Here is a 19,233-nt window from a genome sequence, read left to right on the forward strand (position 1 = left end):
GTATCCCACTGTGTTACTTGCCTTTATAGTGCTGTACATTGAGAACTAATATTTATAAGGATAAGCAGGATACTGAAAGGGCATTGAAAGTAATTTAATGAAGTGATTTCCAACTTTCTACACATCAAGGTCTTTTTTAAATTTTTTTTATTTATTCAAGAAAGAAAACTTCCATTCACGGTTCACTCCCCAAATACCGCAACAGCCAGGATGAGCCCAGCTGAAGCCAGGAGCCAGGAACTTGATGCAGGTTTCCCACGTGGGTGGCAGGAACCCAATTACTGAAACCATCACCATTGTTTCCCAGGGTCTGCATTAGCAGGAAACAGGAGCACAGTCAGGAGTCTGGCACTCTGAAATGGGATGTCTCAACCACTAGATTAAATGCCCATCCTTAGAGCCGGCGCCGCGGCTCACTAGGCTAACCCTCCACCTTCCATTGGAGGGTGAACCAACGGCAAAGGAAGACCTTTCTCTCTGTCTCTCTCTCTCACTGTCCACTCTGCCTGTCAAAAAATAAAATAAAAAAAAATTTTTTTTAAAAAATGCCCATCCTTAGGTCCGCTCTCTCCCCAGTGGCTTGTTTTAAAAGATTATGTTTACCAAGCTGCATTTATTAAAGAATAATTATCTCTTTATATTATGATATTCAAATGCCTTTATAACAGCCAATCATGCTTTTGCTGGCATGACGTAACCAGAGCTAGGTCCTAAAATTCCAGTCAAAACGTAACATTTTCATTAGTCTTTTTTTCCCTTCTGTGGGCAAATACAAAGGTACTTCAAAGACTTTGTGGGAAGTGGGATTAAAAGACAGGTTTGTTTTGGTGCAGAAATTTTTGAGATCCACGTATATAAGAGGTCTTCAAAAAGTTAATGGAAATGCATATTAGGAAACACTGCATAGACATCAAATTTTTTACAGCAAAATTTATCTTTTAATTCCATTTTTCCATAAAAATTTGTGAAGTACCTTCATAAATAATTTGCCTTGGACTTTTTGAAATATTAACTATTTCTCAAAGACCCCAGATTGAAAATTAGCCATTTCATGCCTGATGGAACTTGAAATAACTGAGGGTTTTAGACTTTTGGAAGCAGGGAGAAATTTTTGTTATGGTAAAAAAATGTTTTCAGCTGTGAATGCTGAAATAAAAGTTGGATTCAAGAAATACTGACTGCCTACCTACTGTGCACCAGGGGGCACAGCCAGATGGACCTTACATTCCAGTGGTGGCTAAGGGAGAACAAGAGTCCATCTGAACACTTTTGTATTAGACTCTGCCCCAGGAAGGGCCACCCACCTATGAGTTCAGGATATCTTATCCATCTTACTGTCCCAGGTGCAGTTCATATTATGGATAAAAAGACATGGGGAAAGTCATTGGATTCCTGATGCTGCTAAATAGGACACCATCCTGTGATGATGTAGGTTCTTTATGCAAGTTCCTCCACTTGCAAGATTTTCCTGCAGTGTGAATCTCTGGTGATAAATAAGGGGTAAAGGGTAATTAAAGGCTTATCCATCATGGTCTCTGATTTACCCTGTGGAAAGCATTTTAATAAACATGTATCTGCACATGACCTCTAAACCAAATCAGGTGAAGATTGCTCTTAGGACACAGAGAATTTTCCATGTAGTTATGATGGCTAAACATGCATACACTATTTTACAAAATTTATTTTCAAAAAAAATTTTATGTAAGTATGGTTTCAGAAGGTAACAACATTAAAAATGTATAGGCCAGGGCTGGTGCTGTGACATAGTGGTTAAGAGCCTCTGCCTGCAGTGTCAGCATCCCATATGGGTGCCGGTTTGAGTCCTGGCTGCTCCACTTCGGATCCAGCTCTCTGCTATGGCCTGGGAAAGCAGTAGAAGATGGCCCAAGTCCTTGGGCCCCTGCACCCACATAGGAGACCCGGAAGAAGCTCCTGGCTCCTGGCTTCAGGTCAGCGCAGCTCCAGCCATTGCGGCCAATTGGGAAGTGAACCAGCGGATGGAAGACCTCTTCCCCCCCACCCCCGCCCCTTTTCTCTCTGTGTAACTCTTTCAAATAAATAAATAATTCTTTTTTAAAATGAATGTTAGGCCTCTGCTATGGCCTGGGAAAGCAGTAGAAGGTGGTCTAAGTCCTTGGGCCCCTGCACCTGCATGGGAGACCCAAAGAAGTTCCTGGCTCCTGCCTTCAGATCAGCATAGTTCTGGCCACTGCAGCCATCTGGGAAGTAAACCAACAGATGAAGATCATTCTCTTTCTCTGCACTTGCCTCTCTGTAACCCTACCTTTCAAATAAATCTTCTAAAAAATGTACGGGCACATTTTGCTAGACTGGTCTTCTCATTCCTGGTCAATGAGTTTCTCTAATTGATAGCTGGTATTCTGCAAATGCTTTTCAGCTCCCAAAAGGGTTCTTGCTTTAAATGACAGAACTAGGGGTGGACATTATATTACAGTGGGTTAAGCTGCTGCAAAGGGACCTGAAGTTTCACAGAATAAATGTCAGTATATAAATTAAGGAGTCTGAGCTTGTCCCTCCATTCCTAGCAGAATACGAAGCAGCTAATTTAATTGGGAAAATGAAATGGATAATCAAAGGACTAGTTGTCATTCATGTAAAGGTAGAAGTTGTGACTAAATCTTGCTGTAGGATTTTAAAATGTAACAGCACTTTGTAATGACATGAAACCCAGGCTCTGCCAACTTTTATCTGCAGAACCTTAGGCTTAGTGTTTCTAAGTTTTGATTTTCTTCTCCACAAAATCAAGATACTGATGCCTCCCTTGTGGAATTACCGTGAAGATTAAATGAGAAAATTCTGTCAACAAATTATAGCTGTTTTTAGCAGTAATTCCTGTGCAGTGATGATCAAAGGCACTGTGAAGAAGTGACTACTATATCCACCGACCACCTGTGAAGCCTTAGATTACAACTGTCTGCATTTTCTGATCCTATTTGGAGTCAGAAGGGGCTTAGCCTAGTCCAAGTAAATGGCCAGGACTGGCAATGGGGTGGGTAGACAAATTTTCAAGGGTACTATATCTTGAGGAGACAAATTTAACGGTTACTCTAAGAACTGGAGCTATAGTACTACAGAGCTGATTAAAGATGCCTCTTGGAGGGGTGGGAGTTTAGCCTGTTTGTTAATAGGCTGATTAAGATACCCCCGTCTCACATCCGAATGCTATGGTTCCGTGTCTGGCTCTGGCTCCTAACTCCACATTCTTGTTAATGCAGACTCTGAGACACAGCAGTGGTGGCTCAAGTAATTGGGATCCTCCATGTGGAAGTCCTGGATTGCAATACCAGCACCCAGTTTTGGCTGGACCTAGCCCTGGCCACATAGGCATCTGTGGCATGAACCAGCAAATGAGAGCTGTCTATCTCTACTTCCCAAAGAAATATTTTTTTAAAAGATTTTATTTATTTGACAGGTAGAGGAGCAACCGGGACTAGAACCGGCGCCCATATGGGATGCCGGCCGCCACAGGCGGAGGATTAACCTAGTGTGCCATGGCACCAGCCCTGCCCCCCACCCAAAGAAATATTTTTTAAAAAACTACATTTTTATGCAGAGACCAGGATTAAGCTCCTTTATCAACATATTGAAAAGATCAGTTCAATAAATACCCGAAAATTTGATCATAAGGGAACTTTTATTGCTCTAAGTGCCTTAGCTGATTTTGAGAAGGTAATAACCAGAGAGAATGAGGAAGCCTTAGATTTTCATTTCAGAAAGTATGTTTTAGTGCATCCGGAAAGGTTCCTGGAACCATCTGAATTTAAAGGAGCCTAGGCACAGCTGTGTGGTTCAGGCTGCACATTCCTGTAACTCATATCCAGTCCAGGAACCTTTCCACTTTATCCTGCCCATCACCCCTCCCGGTTTCTCTCCTTCCCCATCAGAAATCACTGTCCAGTACTTCAACCACTCTCGCACGAACATTTCGCCTAATTCACCCCATTGTCCTTCAGTCACATGGACCCAGGCACGGCAGAAGCCCGCCGCAGGCAGTCCTCACTGCCCTTTCCCGAGCCTGAGTGGAAGGGCTGTTTGCTGTGCGTCTGGTGTTTGAGCATAACGTTGGGGAAAATGGCTTCTCCTGCTCACCTCTGAAAGGTGTCCGCCGACCACTTTTGTGATGTGTGGTCAAGAACGCTCCCATAGAGAATCTCAGTCAGACCTGGAAGAAGCTTTTCATTCTGGCAGTGAGGGGGCAGGAGGGCTTCTGAGACTGTTCACCTTCCTAACCCTTCATATATACACCAGTAGTTGATTTTCCTAACACTCTGTCATCATCTCTCACAGGCGTATGTAAACTCAGTCAAAGTAAGAGCCAATGGCTGCCTGTTACCTGAAATAAAAAGTCCTGGCTTAGCATTTAACACTCTCCTCTCTGGCCCTGTAAGAATTTGTCTCTCATTTCAGGAAATTCTGTAGCTGGAAGTATAATTCCAGTCCCCAGGCAGCCACTGCATTGTGCTAACTCCTTACAGGCTCAGGCTCCCAGGCCTCTGATCCCTGTAGCTGTCAGAGGCCCCGTCATTTAAGCTGCTTTTTCTTTCAATGCAGGTAACAGATCTGCCAGGTTCTGTTGGGTACATCCTCAGCTCTTTAAAGTGAAAAGCCTTAGCACTTTTAAAAAAAATTGTTCATTATTAAGAAAAATGCAAATATTAAGGTGTGGTTTGTTTGAATGAACAAGCCTTTGTTCCTCCAAAACCATAGCCTGTGAGAAGCCATTATGACACTGTCCATCTTCCATGTACTGTTATTCCTTCACATTCCCACCACCCAGACTTTCAGCTTCTTGAAAGCAGGAAACTAACCTTTTGTATCCGGTCACCCCTAACCCAGACTCAAGTTTACATACCTACTCCTGCTCAATGCATGGGTGAGTCTAATTGCCAGGTTTATTGAAAAGTGCACTCAGGACAAGAGGACAGTGTCACTTTTCTTTTCCCTCCAGATATAAACAAACTATACATTGTAGGAAGAGCTCAGGTTAAACTATATTCTGATCGGGAAAAGTATCCATTGATTTCAAATTAAATTGGCATTTAGTTTCTTGTTAAATATTTTGATTCCTATTTAGAAATGTTATGTTTTCCTGGAAGTTACATCTAACTGTACTTCCTTTGTAGCACTTTCCTTGTTTGTTTGTTTGTTTGTTTAAGAGGCAGAGTGGATAGTGAGAGAAAGAGACAGAGAGAAAGGTCTTCCTTTGCCGTTGGTTCACCCTCCAATGGTCGCCCCGGCCAGCGCGCTGCAGCCAGCGCACTGTGCTGATTCGAAGGCAGGAGCCAGGTGCTTCTCCTGGTCTCCCATGGGGTGCAGGGCCCAAGCGCTTGGGCCATCCTCCACTGCACTCCCGGGCCACAGCAGAGAGCTGGCCTGGAAGAGGGGCAACCGGGACAGAATCCGGTGCCCCTACCGGGACTAGAACCCGGTGTGCCAGCGCCGCAAGGCAGAGGATTAGCCTATTGAGCCGCGGCGCTGGCCAGGGGTTACTTTATAAACATTTAGCTGGCACACACAATTTTGGTCATTTATGTTTTGCTAGATAGGCTTTCAAATATGCTACCCTAAAGTTGAATTTAATAGAGCCTAATTCTTGGGGTGGGTGTTGTGGTACAATGGGTTAAGCTGCCACGTGGGGCTCTCTCATCCCTGCTGGAATGCAGGTTCAAGTCTCAGCTGCTCTACTTCCAATCCAGCTCCCTGCTAATGCATCCCGGGAGGCAGCGGAAGATAGTTCAAGTACTTGGATCCCTGCCATCCATGTGGGAGACCCAGTTGAGGTTCCAGGCTTCTGGCTTTGGCCTGGCACAGTCCTGGCTGTCTGGGGAGTGAACCAGTAGGTGGAAGTTCACTCACTCACTCTCTACCTTTTTTAAAAACACTATCTTCTAATATCTCCTGGTTCTGTTCTCTCATGCCTATTCTTGTTTTTATTTCTATTTTCCTTAACAGGCTCTAAGCAAGTTTATAAAAGACATTTTTAAAAACTTTTTTAGCCGGCGCCGCGGCTCACTAGGCTAACCCAGTGCGGCGCCGGCACACTGGGTTCTAGTCCCAGTCGGGGCACCGGATTCTGTCCCGGTTGCCCCTCTTCCAGGCCAGCTCTCTGCTGTGGCCCAGGAGTACATTGGAGGATGGCCCAAGTCCTTGGGCCCTGCACCCCATGGGAGACCAGGAGAAGTACCTGGCTCCTGCCATCGGATCAGCGTGGTGCGCCGGCCACGGCAGCCATTGGAGGGTGAACCAACGGCAAAGGAAGACCTTTCTCTCTCTCTCTCTCTCACTGTCCACTCTGCCTGTCAAAAAAAAAAAAAAAAAAAATAAAAAACTTTTTTATTTACTTAAGAGGCAGAGCTCCCAACCACTGGTTCACTCCCCAAATGTCCACAGCCAGAACCAAGTGCCAGGAACTCAGTCCAGGTCCTGCTTGTGTGTGGCACTGCCTAAACTACTTGAGCCATCACCTGCTGCCTCCCAGGGTCTGCAGTGGCACAAAGTCGGGATCAGTAGCCAGAGACCGAAATTAAACCACTTGTGCATGGGATACTCGTGTCCTAACTGCTAGGCCAAATGCCCACCCCCAAGTTCATCTATTTTAAAGGTTTGTTTTTTGTTTTTGACAGGTAGAGTGGACAGTGAGAGACAGAGGTCTTCCTTTTGCCATTGGTTCACCCTCCAATGGCTGCAGCACACTGCGCTCCCATGGCAGGAGCCAGGTGCTTCTCCTGGTCTCCCATGGGGTGCAGGGCCCAAGCACTTGGGACATCCTCCACTGCACTCCCGGGCCACAGCAGAGAGCTGGCCTGGAAGAGGGGCAACCGGGACTGAATTCGGCGCCCCGACTGGGACTAGAACCTGGTGTTCCGGCGCCACAAGGCGGAGGATTAGCCTATTGAGCCACGGCTCCGGCCCCTATTTTAAAGCTTTTTTTGAAGTAATTGGCATTTGAATTTATCCCTTCTACTATGTTTCTATTTCATTAATTCTTTTTTTTAATTTGTACTAATTCACTCTTCTTGTTTCTTTTGGCTTCATGAATACAAGTTTCCTGAAATGAATTTGAAATTTATGTATCTGTTAATAAAGGAGGCAATGAAAGCTATACGTTTTCAAATACGTCTATGGCTAAGTCTCAGGTTTTGGCATTAGAAATTCTTTTCGTTGTCTTCTAGATCATGTACAATTTCCGTTTTGATTTCCCCTTTTGATCCAAGAGGTAGATTTTTTATTTCTGCTGGTTTGCTCCAACTCTGGTGCACTCTGGTTTTTGTTGTTAATTTGTCCGTTCCACTGTCCTTTTACCTTTCGTAGAACTCGCCGTCAGCATCTCTATTATTGGAAAACGAGACAGCAAAATGTCCCCTTCGAGTAAGTCCTATTTCCCCTGCCCGGTGAAAACCTTGAGCATTCAGACATTGCTTTCCGCCGCCAGGGCACACCAGGTGAGGCGGTGGTTGGGGAGTATTCTCCTTAGAGGAGCTTCCTCAGCTGCCACGCTCGGCTCAGGTCTGAGGAGAAGGAACTGGAACACGGAGGAAGGGGAGCAGGCGCCGCGCCATTAGTGCAGCGAGGCCGCGGCACCGACGGTACCAGGGCGACCGCCAGCGCGGCGCCGCCCCGCCCCAACCTGCGCGACACCTGCGCGTCCCACAGGCTCCCCGGGAACCGGCCGAGCCGCCCCTCAGCGGCAGGGTCGCTGCAGCCCCCGCAGCATGGCTTCCCGGAGGCCCCAACGCGTCCGGCCGGGAGCCGGCGAGCGGAAGCCGCGGCGCGGTGGCTTCTGGGAGATGGGGCCGGGGTGCGCAGGCGCGATGTCGCCGCGGCGGGCCGGGGGCGGGCACGGCAGAAGCCGGGGGAGCCTCCCGCACCTGCGAGGTGAGTCCTGGCGGCGAGGGCCCCCGGGGGCTCTGCTTCGCGGCCCGGCTGACCGCACGGATCAGGCCAGGCAGCGGCGGCTCTGCCACGAGCAGGCCTCGAAAGCAGCTTCGCGAGTTTGGTCGCCAAGTTTGGGTTCCCGCGCTCCGCTCCCGGCGTCGTGTCCTGTGCCATGGGGGGCGGGGGTCTCGATGGCCCCTTTTCTCCTTTCTCGAGGTACCAGGAGGAAAAGTGAAGGGCGAGGGTGAGGTCCAGGCCGGCCCGCAGCACAAGCCGTCTCCAGGGCTTTCGGGTGGGCGTCTGCCGAAGGCCGAGGCCGAGCGGGAGCTGGCGCCGCCGGGGCATCACCCCAGCGACAAGGGCTCTGCCCGCGCGCCGCCTTTGTCCACGGCCCGCAGCCCTGTGCGCTCCTGTAATGGCCTCGGAGCGCGTCCCACCCCCTTCCCTGGTAGATGTCTCTGTCACTGGGCATGGAACCCCACACCAGGTGTTGCTCATGGCAGCTCCTGGGCGTTTGAATTCGATCCAACCCTTTAGAGAAGGGAGACATTTTCCTTTTGGCTGGGAGAAGGCAGCCTTTTCATCAGGCACCTCACGACCCAGAGCTGCTGTGGGTTTTGCTTCAGACTTTTTTTTCCCCATGAGTCCCCAGAACACTTCTTTCTGCCATTTTTCCCTGTTAGGGCATTTATCTAGTTTATTTTAGAAAACCGCTTTCTAGGTTTGTCTCTACCAGACTGCAAGTTCTTTTTTTTTTTTTTTTTTTTTTTTTTTGACAGAGTTAAACAGTGAGAGAGAGACAGAGAGAAAGGTCTTCCTTCTGGTGGTTCACCCCCCAAAATGGCTGCTGCAGCCGGCGCGCTGCGCCGATCCGAAGCCAGGAGCCAGGTGCTTCTCCTGGTCTCCCATGGGGTGCAGGGCCCAAGCACTTGGGCCATCCTCCACTGCACTCCTGGGCCACAGCAGAGAGCTGGCCTGGAAGAGGGGCAACTAGAACCCGGGGTGCCGGCGCCGCAGGTGGAGAATTAGCCTAGTGAGCCCCTGTGCCAGCCTCAGACTGCAAGTTCTTAAAGGCAGTGGCTTAATGGAGCAGGATACGGGGACAGCGTGTCGCTCCAGGTTTGGCGCTCTGTAGCTACTGATAGGTGTTTAATGAATGACGGAGAAAAGAACGCTTTCTTCTTCTTGTTACAGGGTATGGGCCTTTTACCGAGCTAGTCCAGGCTGGGATGGCTGTTTGACGAACAGCAGCTGAAACTCTGGCTGTTCAGGGTACCCAGGGACAAGAGAAGATTACCATGTTGGAGCCAAAGGAAGAGGAGCAGCCCTGGGATTGCGAGGGCAGGCCACCTGGGAGCCACTCTGCCAGTCAAGAGGTCTTCCGCCAGCGCTTCAGGCAGCTCTGCTACCAGGAGACTCCTGGTCCCCGGGAGGCCCTGAGCCAGCTGCGAGTGCTCTGCTGCGAGTGGCTGAGGCCAGAGAGGCACAGCAAGGAGCAGATCGTGGAGCTGCTGGTGCTGGAGCAGTTCCTGGCCATCCTGCCTGAGCAGCTGCGGGCCTGGGTGCGGGGACGTCACCCCAGGAGCGGAGAGGAGGCCGTGACTGTGCTGGAGGATTTAGAGAAAGCACTTGAACCAGAACCGCAGGTGGGAAGGGGGATTGGATCTGTTGTGGGAGCCACGTCAGCGACCTCCAGGCTGGACAGAGGGGCAGCAGTAGGGGGAGTTGCCAAGTTCCAGCCCGGCCAGGTAGAGCAGTTGGGGTGTGTGTGTCTGTCTCTTCTGCCCTCAAGCTCTGAATGGGAAGACTCTAGCTCCTCTCCTTCCCCTGTGCTGACTCTCAGGGGGCTCTCTGAAGTCTCCTCAGGAACTTCGGTCCCACATAAACCGAGTGGTGCCTGATCACCTCCAGGTCCCAGGCCCCGCACGTGGACCTGCGCAGGAAGAGCCATGGGAGAAGCCGCCGCCTCTGGGAGCAACTCAGGAGACACGGGACATTCCACTGCAGCCTACGGAGCCCCGGCTCAAGTGTGAATCTCGGGACCCCCAACCTTTCCCACTGAGTGGTGAGGAGCGGGATTCTGCTGGGAGGGCGGGAGGAGGGGGAGTATAAAGGGCACACAGTAGGTGCTCAGATGTTGTCTGTTACCATCACAGCTTTCCTATTCCTGCTCTTAGGTGAGAGACTTGGCATGTGTATCACCCATAAAATTGGAACAAGAATGGCTGCCTAAGGTAGCCGTGATGATTAAATTAAATGTGTAGGAAGTAGAGCCTGGCTAGAGGCAGGCTTTGTGGTGCGGCAGGCTAAGCCAACGCTTGGGACACCTGCATCCCATATCTGTGTCTGGGATCAAGTCCCACCTGCACTTCCAGTCTAGCTTCCCGCTAATGTATCTAGAGGCAACAGATGATGACTTAAGTACCTGGGCCCCTGCTACCCACATGGGAGACCCAGATGGAGTTCTTGGCTCTTGGCTTTGGTCTGGCCCAGCCCTGGCTATTATAGGCATTTGGGGAATGAACCAGCAGATGGAAGATCTCTCTCTCTCTTTCTCTTTCTTTCTCTCTTTCTCTTGCTCTGACTTTCAAGTAGATGAAAATAAATGAACAAACAAAACCTAGCGGAGACCTCCTAGCTGTACAGTCCTCAAGCAGGCCCAGGAAATGCTGCTTTCACTCCTGCCTCATCGCCCCTTCTCTTGACTCCTAGTTCATAGTAACTCTGCCTTGAGCTAAGGCCAGCCTTGAGATCCTTTAATTTCCCCAAGCTTCCTAAAGCACGTTTTAGAAATATATATTTATTAGAGAGACAGAAAAGGGAGAGAGCAGTCATCTACTACATCACTCCCCTGATGCCTACAACCGCCGGGGCAGGACCTGGGATCAAAGCCAGGAGCCGGGAACTCAGTGCAGGTCTCCCACATGGGCGACAGGGACCCATCTACTTCAGTCATCACTGCTGCCTCCCAGGGTCAACCTTGGCAGGAAGCTGGCATCAGGAGTGGAGCTAGGGATGGAACCCAGACATTCCAATGTGGGACACAGGCGTCCAGAGTGGTGACTTAGGGGCCAGCATTGTGGTGTGGCGGTTGAGCTACCACCTGCAATGCCGGCATCCCATTGGGGCATCAGTTTAAGACCCAGCTGCGGGCCGGCGCCGCGGCTCACTAGGCTAATCCTCTGCCTTGCGGCGCCAGCACACCGGGTTCTAGTCCCGGTCGGGGCACCGGATTCTGTCCCAGTTGCCCCTCTTCCAGGCCAGCTCTCTGCTGTGGCCAGGGAGTGCAGTGGAGGATGGGCCAAGTCCTTGGGCCCTGCACCCCGTGGGAGACCAGGAGAAGCACCTGGCTCCTGCCATCAGATCAGCGCAGTGCGCTGGCCGCAGCGCACCGGCCGTGGCAGCCATTGGAGGGTGAACCAACGGCAAAGGAAGACCTTTCTCTCTGTCTCTCTCTCTCACTGTCCACTCTGCCTGTCAAAAAAAAAAAAAAAAAGACCCAGCTGCACCACTTCCAGTCTGGCTCTCTGCTGGTGTGCCTGGGAAAGCAGTGGAAGATGGCCTAAGAGCTTGGACCCCTGCACCCACATGGGAGGCCCAGATGAAGCTCCTGGCTCCGGGTTTCAGCCTGGCCCAGCCCAGTTGTGGTGGCCATTTGGGGAGTGGACCTGGAACATCTCCCTCCATCTCTCCCTCTCTCACTCTGTAACACTGCCTTTCAAAATAAATAAGTCTTTAAAACAAATACAAAGTGGTTAACTTAACCACTGCACCAAACGTCTACCACTATAATGTGGAGTTTCTGTTTAATAGTGTATTTTATACTGCCTCTACCAAACCAAACCAAAGCATTTGAAAAGTTAGATTCTTGTTAGCAACCAAAGGGGAAAAACTAGAAATAGGGATTCTTTCTATGCCTTTTGTCCAGACCCTTCTTACTGCCTTTACTGCCTCTGTTTATCAACATGATCCTTTTAAAAAGAAGGTAGCGGGGCTGGTGCTGTGGTTTAGTGGGTAAAACTGCCACCTGCAGTGCCAGCATCTCATTATCAGTGCTGCTTCAAGTCCTGGCTGCTTCACATCCTATGCAGGTCTCTGCTGCGGCCTAGGAAAGCAGTAGAAAATGGCCCAAGTACTCTGGCCCCTGTACCCTGGCTCCTGGCTTTGGATCAGCCCAGTTCCAGTTGTTGTAACCATTTGGGGAGTGAACCAGCGGATGGAAGACCTCTTTCTCTCTTTCTCTCTCTCTCTGCCTTTGCCTCTCTATAACTCTGCCTTTCAAATAAATAATCTTTTTTTTTTTTTTTTTAAGTAGCTAGGGATTGGCGCTGTGGCATAGCAGGTAACGCCATCGCCTGCAGTGCCGGCATCCCTTATGGGCACCAGTTTGAGTCCCAGCTGCTCCACTTCTGATCCAGTTCTCTGCTTATGGCCTGGGAAAGCAGTGGAAGATGACCCAGGTTCTTGGGCCCCTGGACCCATGTGGGAGACATGGAAGAAGCTCCTGGCTCTGGCTTTGGATCAGCACAGTTCCAGTAGTTGTGGCCATTTGGAGAGTGAACCAGTGGATGGAAGACCTTTCTCTCTCTCTGCCTCTCTCTCTCTCTAACTCTGCCTTTCAAATAAATAAATAAAAAGTAGCTTGGCAGGCATTTGGCACAGTGATTTAGGTGATGCTTGGGATGCTTGCATCTCAGAGTACTAGTTCTGCTTTTTGTTAATTTATTTATTTATTTGAGAGGGAGAGACAGAGAGAAAGGTCTTCTGTTCACCTCTCAGATGGTCACAACACCCAGCACTGGGCCAGTCCAAAGCCAGAAGCCAGAAGCTTCTTCAGGGTCTCCCATGTGGGTGCAGGAATCCAAGTATACGGGCCATTTTCCACTGCTTTCTCAGGCCATAAGCAGAGAGCTAGATTGGAAGAGGAGCAGCCAAGGCATGAACTGGTGCCCATATGTGAAGCCGGTGCTGCAGATGGAGGCTTAGCCTACTGCGCCGCAGCACCAGCCCCCGGTTCTACTTCTGATTCCAGCTTCCTGCTGATATGCGTGCTGGGAGGCAGCGGGTGATGGCTCAAGAACTTGGGTCCCTGCACCCAACATTGGAGATCCGGATGGAATTCTGGGCTCCTGGCTTTCACTTGCCTCAGCCCCAGCCATTGCAGACATTTGGGAAGTTTACCAACAGACAGAAAATTTCTCTCTGCCTGTCTCCAACTTCCTCTGTCTCTGCTTTTCAAATAAAATGAAAATAAATGAAAAATAAATAAAATTAAAAGGAAGGTGGTAACTTTTTTCACAGTAAGCATATTTCGGAGTAATCCTAACATTTAACCTGGGTGAATCTACTTTTTAAATCAAATAATCTTGGGTAACCTCAAAGCAGTTTGTTTTCTCCTTAGATGTAAGGATGCTACAGACAAATAAACCATAAAATGTGTTACAGACATTTAAAAACAAAAAGGCAAACCATTCTTTACTTCTTTAAAAAAAAAAAAAAAAAAGCGTGTAGGATGCAGGGAGCTGGAAGTCGCTCCTCCAGTACAGGAGGCAGCTGCTTGAGGATCCCCTCAATGCCTGGGCTTGCGGGAGATCCCTGGGCAGAGGGGCAGGCTCCACAGCCAGGCGGGGCAGAGTCTTCCACCTTCTGAAACACCGCCTCTGCCTAACCCTAATGATTCTTCTTGTGCCCCCTTCCTCACAACATCCATTTACCATTCTCCTATTCCGTGTAAATACTTCCTTTACTCCCACTTTTTAAAATAGATCCTAAAAAGACCCCACTTTGAAACTTTTTTTTTTTATATATTTATTTGAAAGAGCCATCCTCTCCACTCCTTTCCCAGGCACATCAGCAGGGAGCTGGAATCATAAGCTGAGCAGGCAGGACTCGAATCGGTGCCCACATATCATGCCAGTGCTGCAGGCCAGGGCTTTAACCTGCTGCACCACAGCGCCAGCCCAGAAACTTATTTTTAAAATGACACTTCTTTAGTGTTCCATTATGTAAAAAATCAGGAAAGAAAACAAACAGGCACGGAGAAAAGGTAAAATCCCCTTCCCTATATGATCCCATCACCAAGAAGTAGCCACTGATAATCTCTAACTCATGTCCCAGTTGTTATACGTATAGTGAATATCTTTTTTTTAAGTTTTTATTTTTAGAAATGGAAAGTCTGAATACTAATCTAAATGTTGTTTCTCTACACATCCAGCACAGGAATATTTACATTTTCCACCAGTTGTTATAGAAGACGGCGCAGAGCCCAAGGACAAAGGGGCGTTGCTAGAATCACCCAGTACTGAAGTGGAATCACGGGCGTCCTCAGAAACACCAGCCACCGCCTCCCTCACCTCCGCATTCGAAGCTACCTCTCAAGTTGAAGGCGCCTTAGAACAGCAGCAGAGAAATCCCAAAGTGGGGAGACCAAGGCAGTCCCCTGCCCAGGGAGCGAGTTTGAGGCAGATGGTCGTCACCCACAAGAAAGCTCCCCCAGGGAAGAAAGACCATGAATGTAATGAATGCGGTAAAGCCTTCATTTATAACTCACACCTTGTAATCCACCAGCGGATCCATTCTGGAGAGAAGCCCTACAAATGCAGTGACTGTGGGAAAACTTTCAACCAGAGCTCAAACCTCATTCAGCACCAGAGGATTCACACAGGGGAGAAGCCCTACGAATGCAGTGAGTGCGGGAAGGCCTTCAGGTGGGGCGCTCATCTTGTCCAGCACCAGAGGATCCACTCCGGAGAGAAGCCCTATGAGTGTAAGAAGTGCGGGAGGGCCTTCAGCCAGAGCTCCTATCTGAGTCAGCATCTGCGGATCCACAGTGGAGAGAAGCCCTTCGTTTGTCAAAGATGCGGGAAGGCCTACAGGTGGAGCTCAGAGCTTATCAGACACCAGAGAGTTCATGCTGGCCCAGCGCCTGCCCAGTCTGTGCAGGGTGAGCGAGTCTCCAGAAAGACGTCTGTCTGATCTTTAGGATTGGATTCCATAAAAGTTAAAAGCGTTTTAAGGTTTTTCCTGTGTCTGTCTTGATTTAGGAAAAACTTTACCTATCCCACCTGCAGGTCGTCACAGCTGTATCCTCTGGTTACCATGAATGTGTCAGGGTGCCTTGGGCTCAAGTAGAGGCTACAATGTGCTGCCTCTCCTTTTTGGCATGACCTTAGGTGAGACTGACCTGCCTGGTGTGCACACCAATGAGAACAGGGAGAGCAGTGCCTACCTAATTCGAGTTCTGAGCCTGGCAAAGAGGAGCTGGGAGTCAGAATTAGCGTTTACTGTGAATGGGACTTTCTTAGACCCAAATTGATCTGTCTCCTTGAACAAGGTCACTTCTGCAGTGTGCAGGTGGGAGACAGAAACCACACTAGTATTTGGAACAGGAAGAATAGAAGTAAAGGGGTTATTTGCTAAAGGAGGTAAAGCGATCTCTGAGAACACAGGAATAGCAGAGCAGGGAGCAGCTGCTACCCCTAGGGCTGTGGAGAATACTCAGAAGGGCCCACACCACACCAGGACTCCTGTTCAGACCTCCCTGGACAGCGTCTGTCTCCCAGCACTGTGCCAGACCTAGTGTGCGGGCTTGCAAACCTGCGTTGAAATGAGCTGTGCTGGGAATATTCACATGGAAATCCACACACTACAAATCAGATTGTTTTGTTTTTGAGCTAAGTAAATATGTACCGACAACTCCCTGGATGATGAAGTTCACTGAAGTGCTGTAGGCCAAGGCTGACAAGCAAGAGGTTACTAGTTGAGGTGCCAGCGAGACACTAGTTGGTAGGTGCCATGGAGTCCCCTGCTTAGCACAGGCAGTTAGACTGCAAAAGCAAGAGGGAAAAGTCGAGAATTAAAAGAAGCCCCTTCCTGTTTCCTTTTTTGCTGGCCAGGTGTAACAGAAATGCTTACAGGTCCAGCTCCAGTACAGCTCTTTGTCCAAGACCAAGACTGGTGGATTTGGAGCTAGGAGGTAGTAAGTTGATACCTGGCCCATGTTTCAAGCTCATTTCCACCGAGGACCGTCTCCTTTTTTCCCACTGCTTTCCCCTCGGAGTTAATCAGCCACCGCTTGACGTAGGTCTGTATTTAAATGTCACCTCCTTGAAGAAACCTCTGACTAGCATGCAAGTTTATCTCTCTCATAAATGTGTTGAGGTAAACTACAGACCATGCACCAAATCCAAATGCAGCTCCAGGCCTGTTTTGTGGGTGACCCGCAAGCTAAGGATGGTTTCTGCATCTTGGAAGTGTTGGAAAAGAATATGTGACGCAACAGGCTGTGTGTGGTCTGCAAAGCCCTTCACAGAAAAGGTTTACCAAGCCCTGGTCTAGGGGGAGCTCAGTGTATACCTCAGGAACCTCAGTACCTTTTTTTTAGGGTTTGTTTATTTGACAGAATTAGGGAGAGATGGAGAGAGAGATCTTCCATCCACTGATTGACCTGCCAGATTGCCACAATGGCCTGGGTTGGGCCAGGCTGAAGGCAGGAGCCAGGAGCTTCTTCCAGGTCTCCATGTGTATACAGGGGCCCAAGGACTTAGGCCATCTTCTACTGCTGTCCCAGGTGCATTAGCAGGGAGCTGGATCAGAAATGGAGCAGCGAGGACTCCGAACTGGCACCCATATGAAGTGCCAGCACTGCGGGCAGCAGCTTAACCCACTACGCCACAGGCTGGCCCCCTGTTATCTTTTTTTCTTTTTTTTAAGATTTATTTGAAAGGCAGAGTTACAGAGAGAAAGAGAGGTCTTCCATCTGCTAGTTCACTCCCCAGATGGCCACAGTGGCTGGAGCTGCGCAGATCCGAAGCCAGGAGCCAGGAGCTTTTTCTGGGTCTCCCACACTGGTGCAGGGGCCCAAGGACTTGGGTCATCTTCCACTGCTTTCCCAGCCCATAGCAGAGACTGGATTGGAAGAGGAGCAGCCGGGACTCAAACTGGTGCCCATATGGGATGCCAGGGCTGTAGGTGGCAGCTTTACCACAGCGCCAGCCCCTCTTTTATCTGTTTTTAAAAATAGTTATTTTCACATTTTTTTTTTACCTTGAAAGAGAGAAGAATTTCCATTTACTGGTTCACTCTCCAAATGCCTGCAACAGCCAGGGCTGGTCCAGGCTGAAGCCAGGAGCCAGGAATTCCATCTGGGTCTCCCATGTGGGTGGCAGAGGACTAAGTATTTGAGCCATTAGGGTGTCTTTCTTGCATGGGTCAAGTAGGACCATGACCATACCACACCTGTACTCCGGGTCACTGCAGAGTCAAAGTAACAGTCACAAGGACAAGCGATTCTTTTCCAGCAAGGTCATAGGAGCTTCCTCAGTCCTTTGTGAAGTAGAAGACGTTACATTTATCTTCAGGAGGCTAGAAAACTTCTAACAGGATGGCCATTTGCCTAACTGAAACTATTACTGGGGCCAGCAGTGTGGCGCAGCAGGTTAAACCACCGCCTGCAATGCCGCCATCCCATACCAATGTGCCGGTTCAGGTCCCAGCTGCTCCACTTTTGATCCAGCTCCCTGCTAATGGGCCTGGGAAAGCAACGGAAGATGGCCCAAGTCCTTGGGTCCCTGACACCCACGTGGAGACCCAGATGGAGTTCCAGGCTCCTGGCTTCAGCCTGGACTACCCTGGGCAGTTGCAGCCGTTTTGGAGAGGGAACTAGGGGATGGTGGATCAATCTGTCTCCTTTTCAAATAAGTAAAATCTTAAATAAAACTTCCTGTGGAGGTATGCATTTGGCCTAGCAGTTAGGATGACTGTGTCCATATCAGAGTGCTTGCGTTTGATTCCGAGCTCTGACTCCCAATTCCAGCTCAAGTAGTTGGGTCCCTCCCATCCAGTGGGAGACCAGCACTGGGTTCTCACCTTCAGCTGACCCAGTGCTGGCTGTTGTGAGCATCTGGGGAGTGAATCAGCAGATGGGAGCGCTCTCTGTGTCTGCCTCTTTAATCATTCAGCAAAAAAAAAAAAAAAAAAAAAAAAAAAAAAAAAAAAAAAAAAAAAAAAACCACTATGTGCCATCAAGAATAAATTTGGGAAGACTAATCAGTCTTCCACCCCACAAAACATCTCCCCACTTCAGCTACCCGGTGCTGCTGGCTGACAAGGGAAGAATATTTCTAGCGCCAGAAAGAGCAAAGCAGGATTCTGGGACACCAAGGGCAGGGGCAAGAAGTCAAGGGTATGAGTTAGAGGGTTGGCCTTGATAGTCCAGAAATAGATCATTCTGTCTGCAATGCCTTGCATTCAGCGTTCTGCAGACAGCTGAAAGTAGAAAAATATTTTGTAAGCAAGAAATTAACCTGAAACCATCTCTGTTATGCAAGAGAAGCTATTCCCACAACAGATGTTCCGTGTACTTAGTTTGATCGTCCTTACCCTTGAGGGAGTCCTGGGTTGCCACAGTTGTATAGTAACTCGTTCCTATTGGACCTGTCCAGTGTGCATCTTAGAATTGACTCACAGCAGGACATTCCCAGCCGGGCAGCTGAATAAGCAAAAGAACTTGGGTCTGCTAACAAGATTGTGGTCTTTTGTCCGCAGTAGGAGACAAAGAGAAACAAACTGTTCTGGTCTCAGGGAGTTGATAGGGGGCTTAGGAATCCCATATAAACACCCTAAACAGAGGTTTCATAACAAATACACTGTAATGGATACCAGGGACCTGGGCTGCTGGGAGTGGATAACTGCTGCTTTGAAGGCTGAGACCGCTGGGATTGGTAAGAATAGGGACCATCTCCTGTCTTACAGATTCCGAGCTCCTTGCAAATTCAGCTGCATGTCTGGGGAAGCCTCTCACTAAAGGAAATGCAAAACGCACACGTGAGCTAGGCACTTTCATATCCACAAGAAGAGGAAAATGCTGTTTATGCAAATTTCCGTCAATTTCTAGACCCCTCTTCCACAAAACCAAAGTCATGAAATAAGCACAGTTAGGACAACTTCCTTTACAAGATCATGAGAGTTTCAGGTTAGTACTTTTCCATAACTTTGAGGGCTCTGCTAGGGAAATCTCAGAAGTAGGGATGGGAGCCGGCGCCGCGGCTCACTAGGCTAATCCTCCACCTAGTGGCGCCGGCACACCGGGTTCTAGTCCTGGTCGGGGCGCCGGATTCTGTCCCCGTTGTTCCTCTTCCAGGCCAGCTCTCTGCTGTGGCCCGGAAGGGCAGTGGAGGATGGCCCAAGTGTTTGGGCCCTGCACCCCATGGGAGACCAGAAGCACCTGGCTCCTGCCATCGGATCAGCGTGGTGCACCGGCTGCAGCGCGCTGGCCATGGCAGCCATTGGAGGGTGAACCAATGGCAAAGGAAGACCTTTCTCTCTGTCTCTCACTGT

The 19,233-nt window shown here is 49.3% G+C and overlaps 1 protein-coding gene across 3 annotated transcripts; it reads left to right on the forward strand.

Annotated features, from left to right (window-relative positions):
• The first annotated feature begins 6,996 nt into the window (after positions 1 to 6,996).
• On the forward strand, positions 6,997 to 14,915 carry ZNF232 (zinc finger protein 232). 3 transcript variants are annotated; one of them, XM_017349150.4, is made up of 4 exons: positions 6,997 to 7,896; positions 9,091 to 9,644; positions 9,808 to 9,961; positions 14,111 to 14,915. In XM_017349150.4, the coding sequence occupies exons 2-4, from the start codon at positions 9,195 to 9,197 to the stop codon at positions 14,869 to 14,871; spliced, it is 1,365 nt and encodes a 454-aa protein (XP_017204639.4). In that variant the 5' UTR covers positions 6,997 to 7,896; positions 9,091 to 9,194; the 3' UTR covers positions 14,872 to 14,915. The 3 variants fall into 3 exon arrangements, with proteins under 3 accessions (XP_017204639.4, XP_051681281.3, XP_017204640.4); XM_051825321.3 differs by having other exon boundaries at positions 9,091 to 9,542; XM_017349151.4 differs by having other exon boundaries at positions 7,857 to 8,112.
• The last annotated feature ends 4,318 nt before the right edge of the window (positions 14,916 to 19,233 follow it).

The sequence above is a fragment of the Oryctolagus cuniculus genome, chromosome 17 (genome assembly GCF_051225735.1).
Source record: "Oryctolagus cuniculus isolate XC-2025 breed Fujian yellow rabbit chromosome 17, ASM5122573v1, whole genome shotgun sequence".
NCBI classification, from domain to species: Eukaryota; Metazoa; Chordata; class Mammalia; order Lagomorpha; family Leporidae; genus Oryctolagus; species Oryctolagus cuniculus.

Coding starts and splice junctions, on each gene's coding strand:
- ZNF232 (XM_017349150.4), top strand. CDS start 9,195: ATGTTGGAGCCAAAGGAAGAGGAGCAGCCCTGGGATTGCGAGGGCAGG. Junction 9,645..9,807: donor CCAAGTTCCAGCCCGGCCAG/GTAGAGCAGTTG, acceptor GATCACCTCCAG/GTCCCAGGCCCCGCACGTGG. Junction 9,962..14,110: donor CCAACCTTTCCCACTGAGTG/GTGAGGAGCGGG, acceptor CTACACATCCAG/CACAGGAATATTTACATTTT.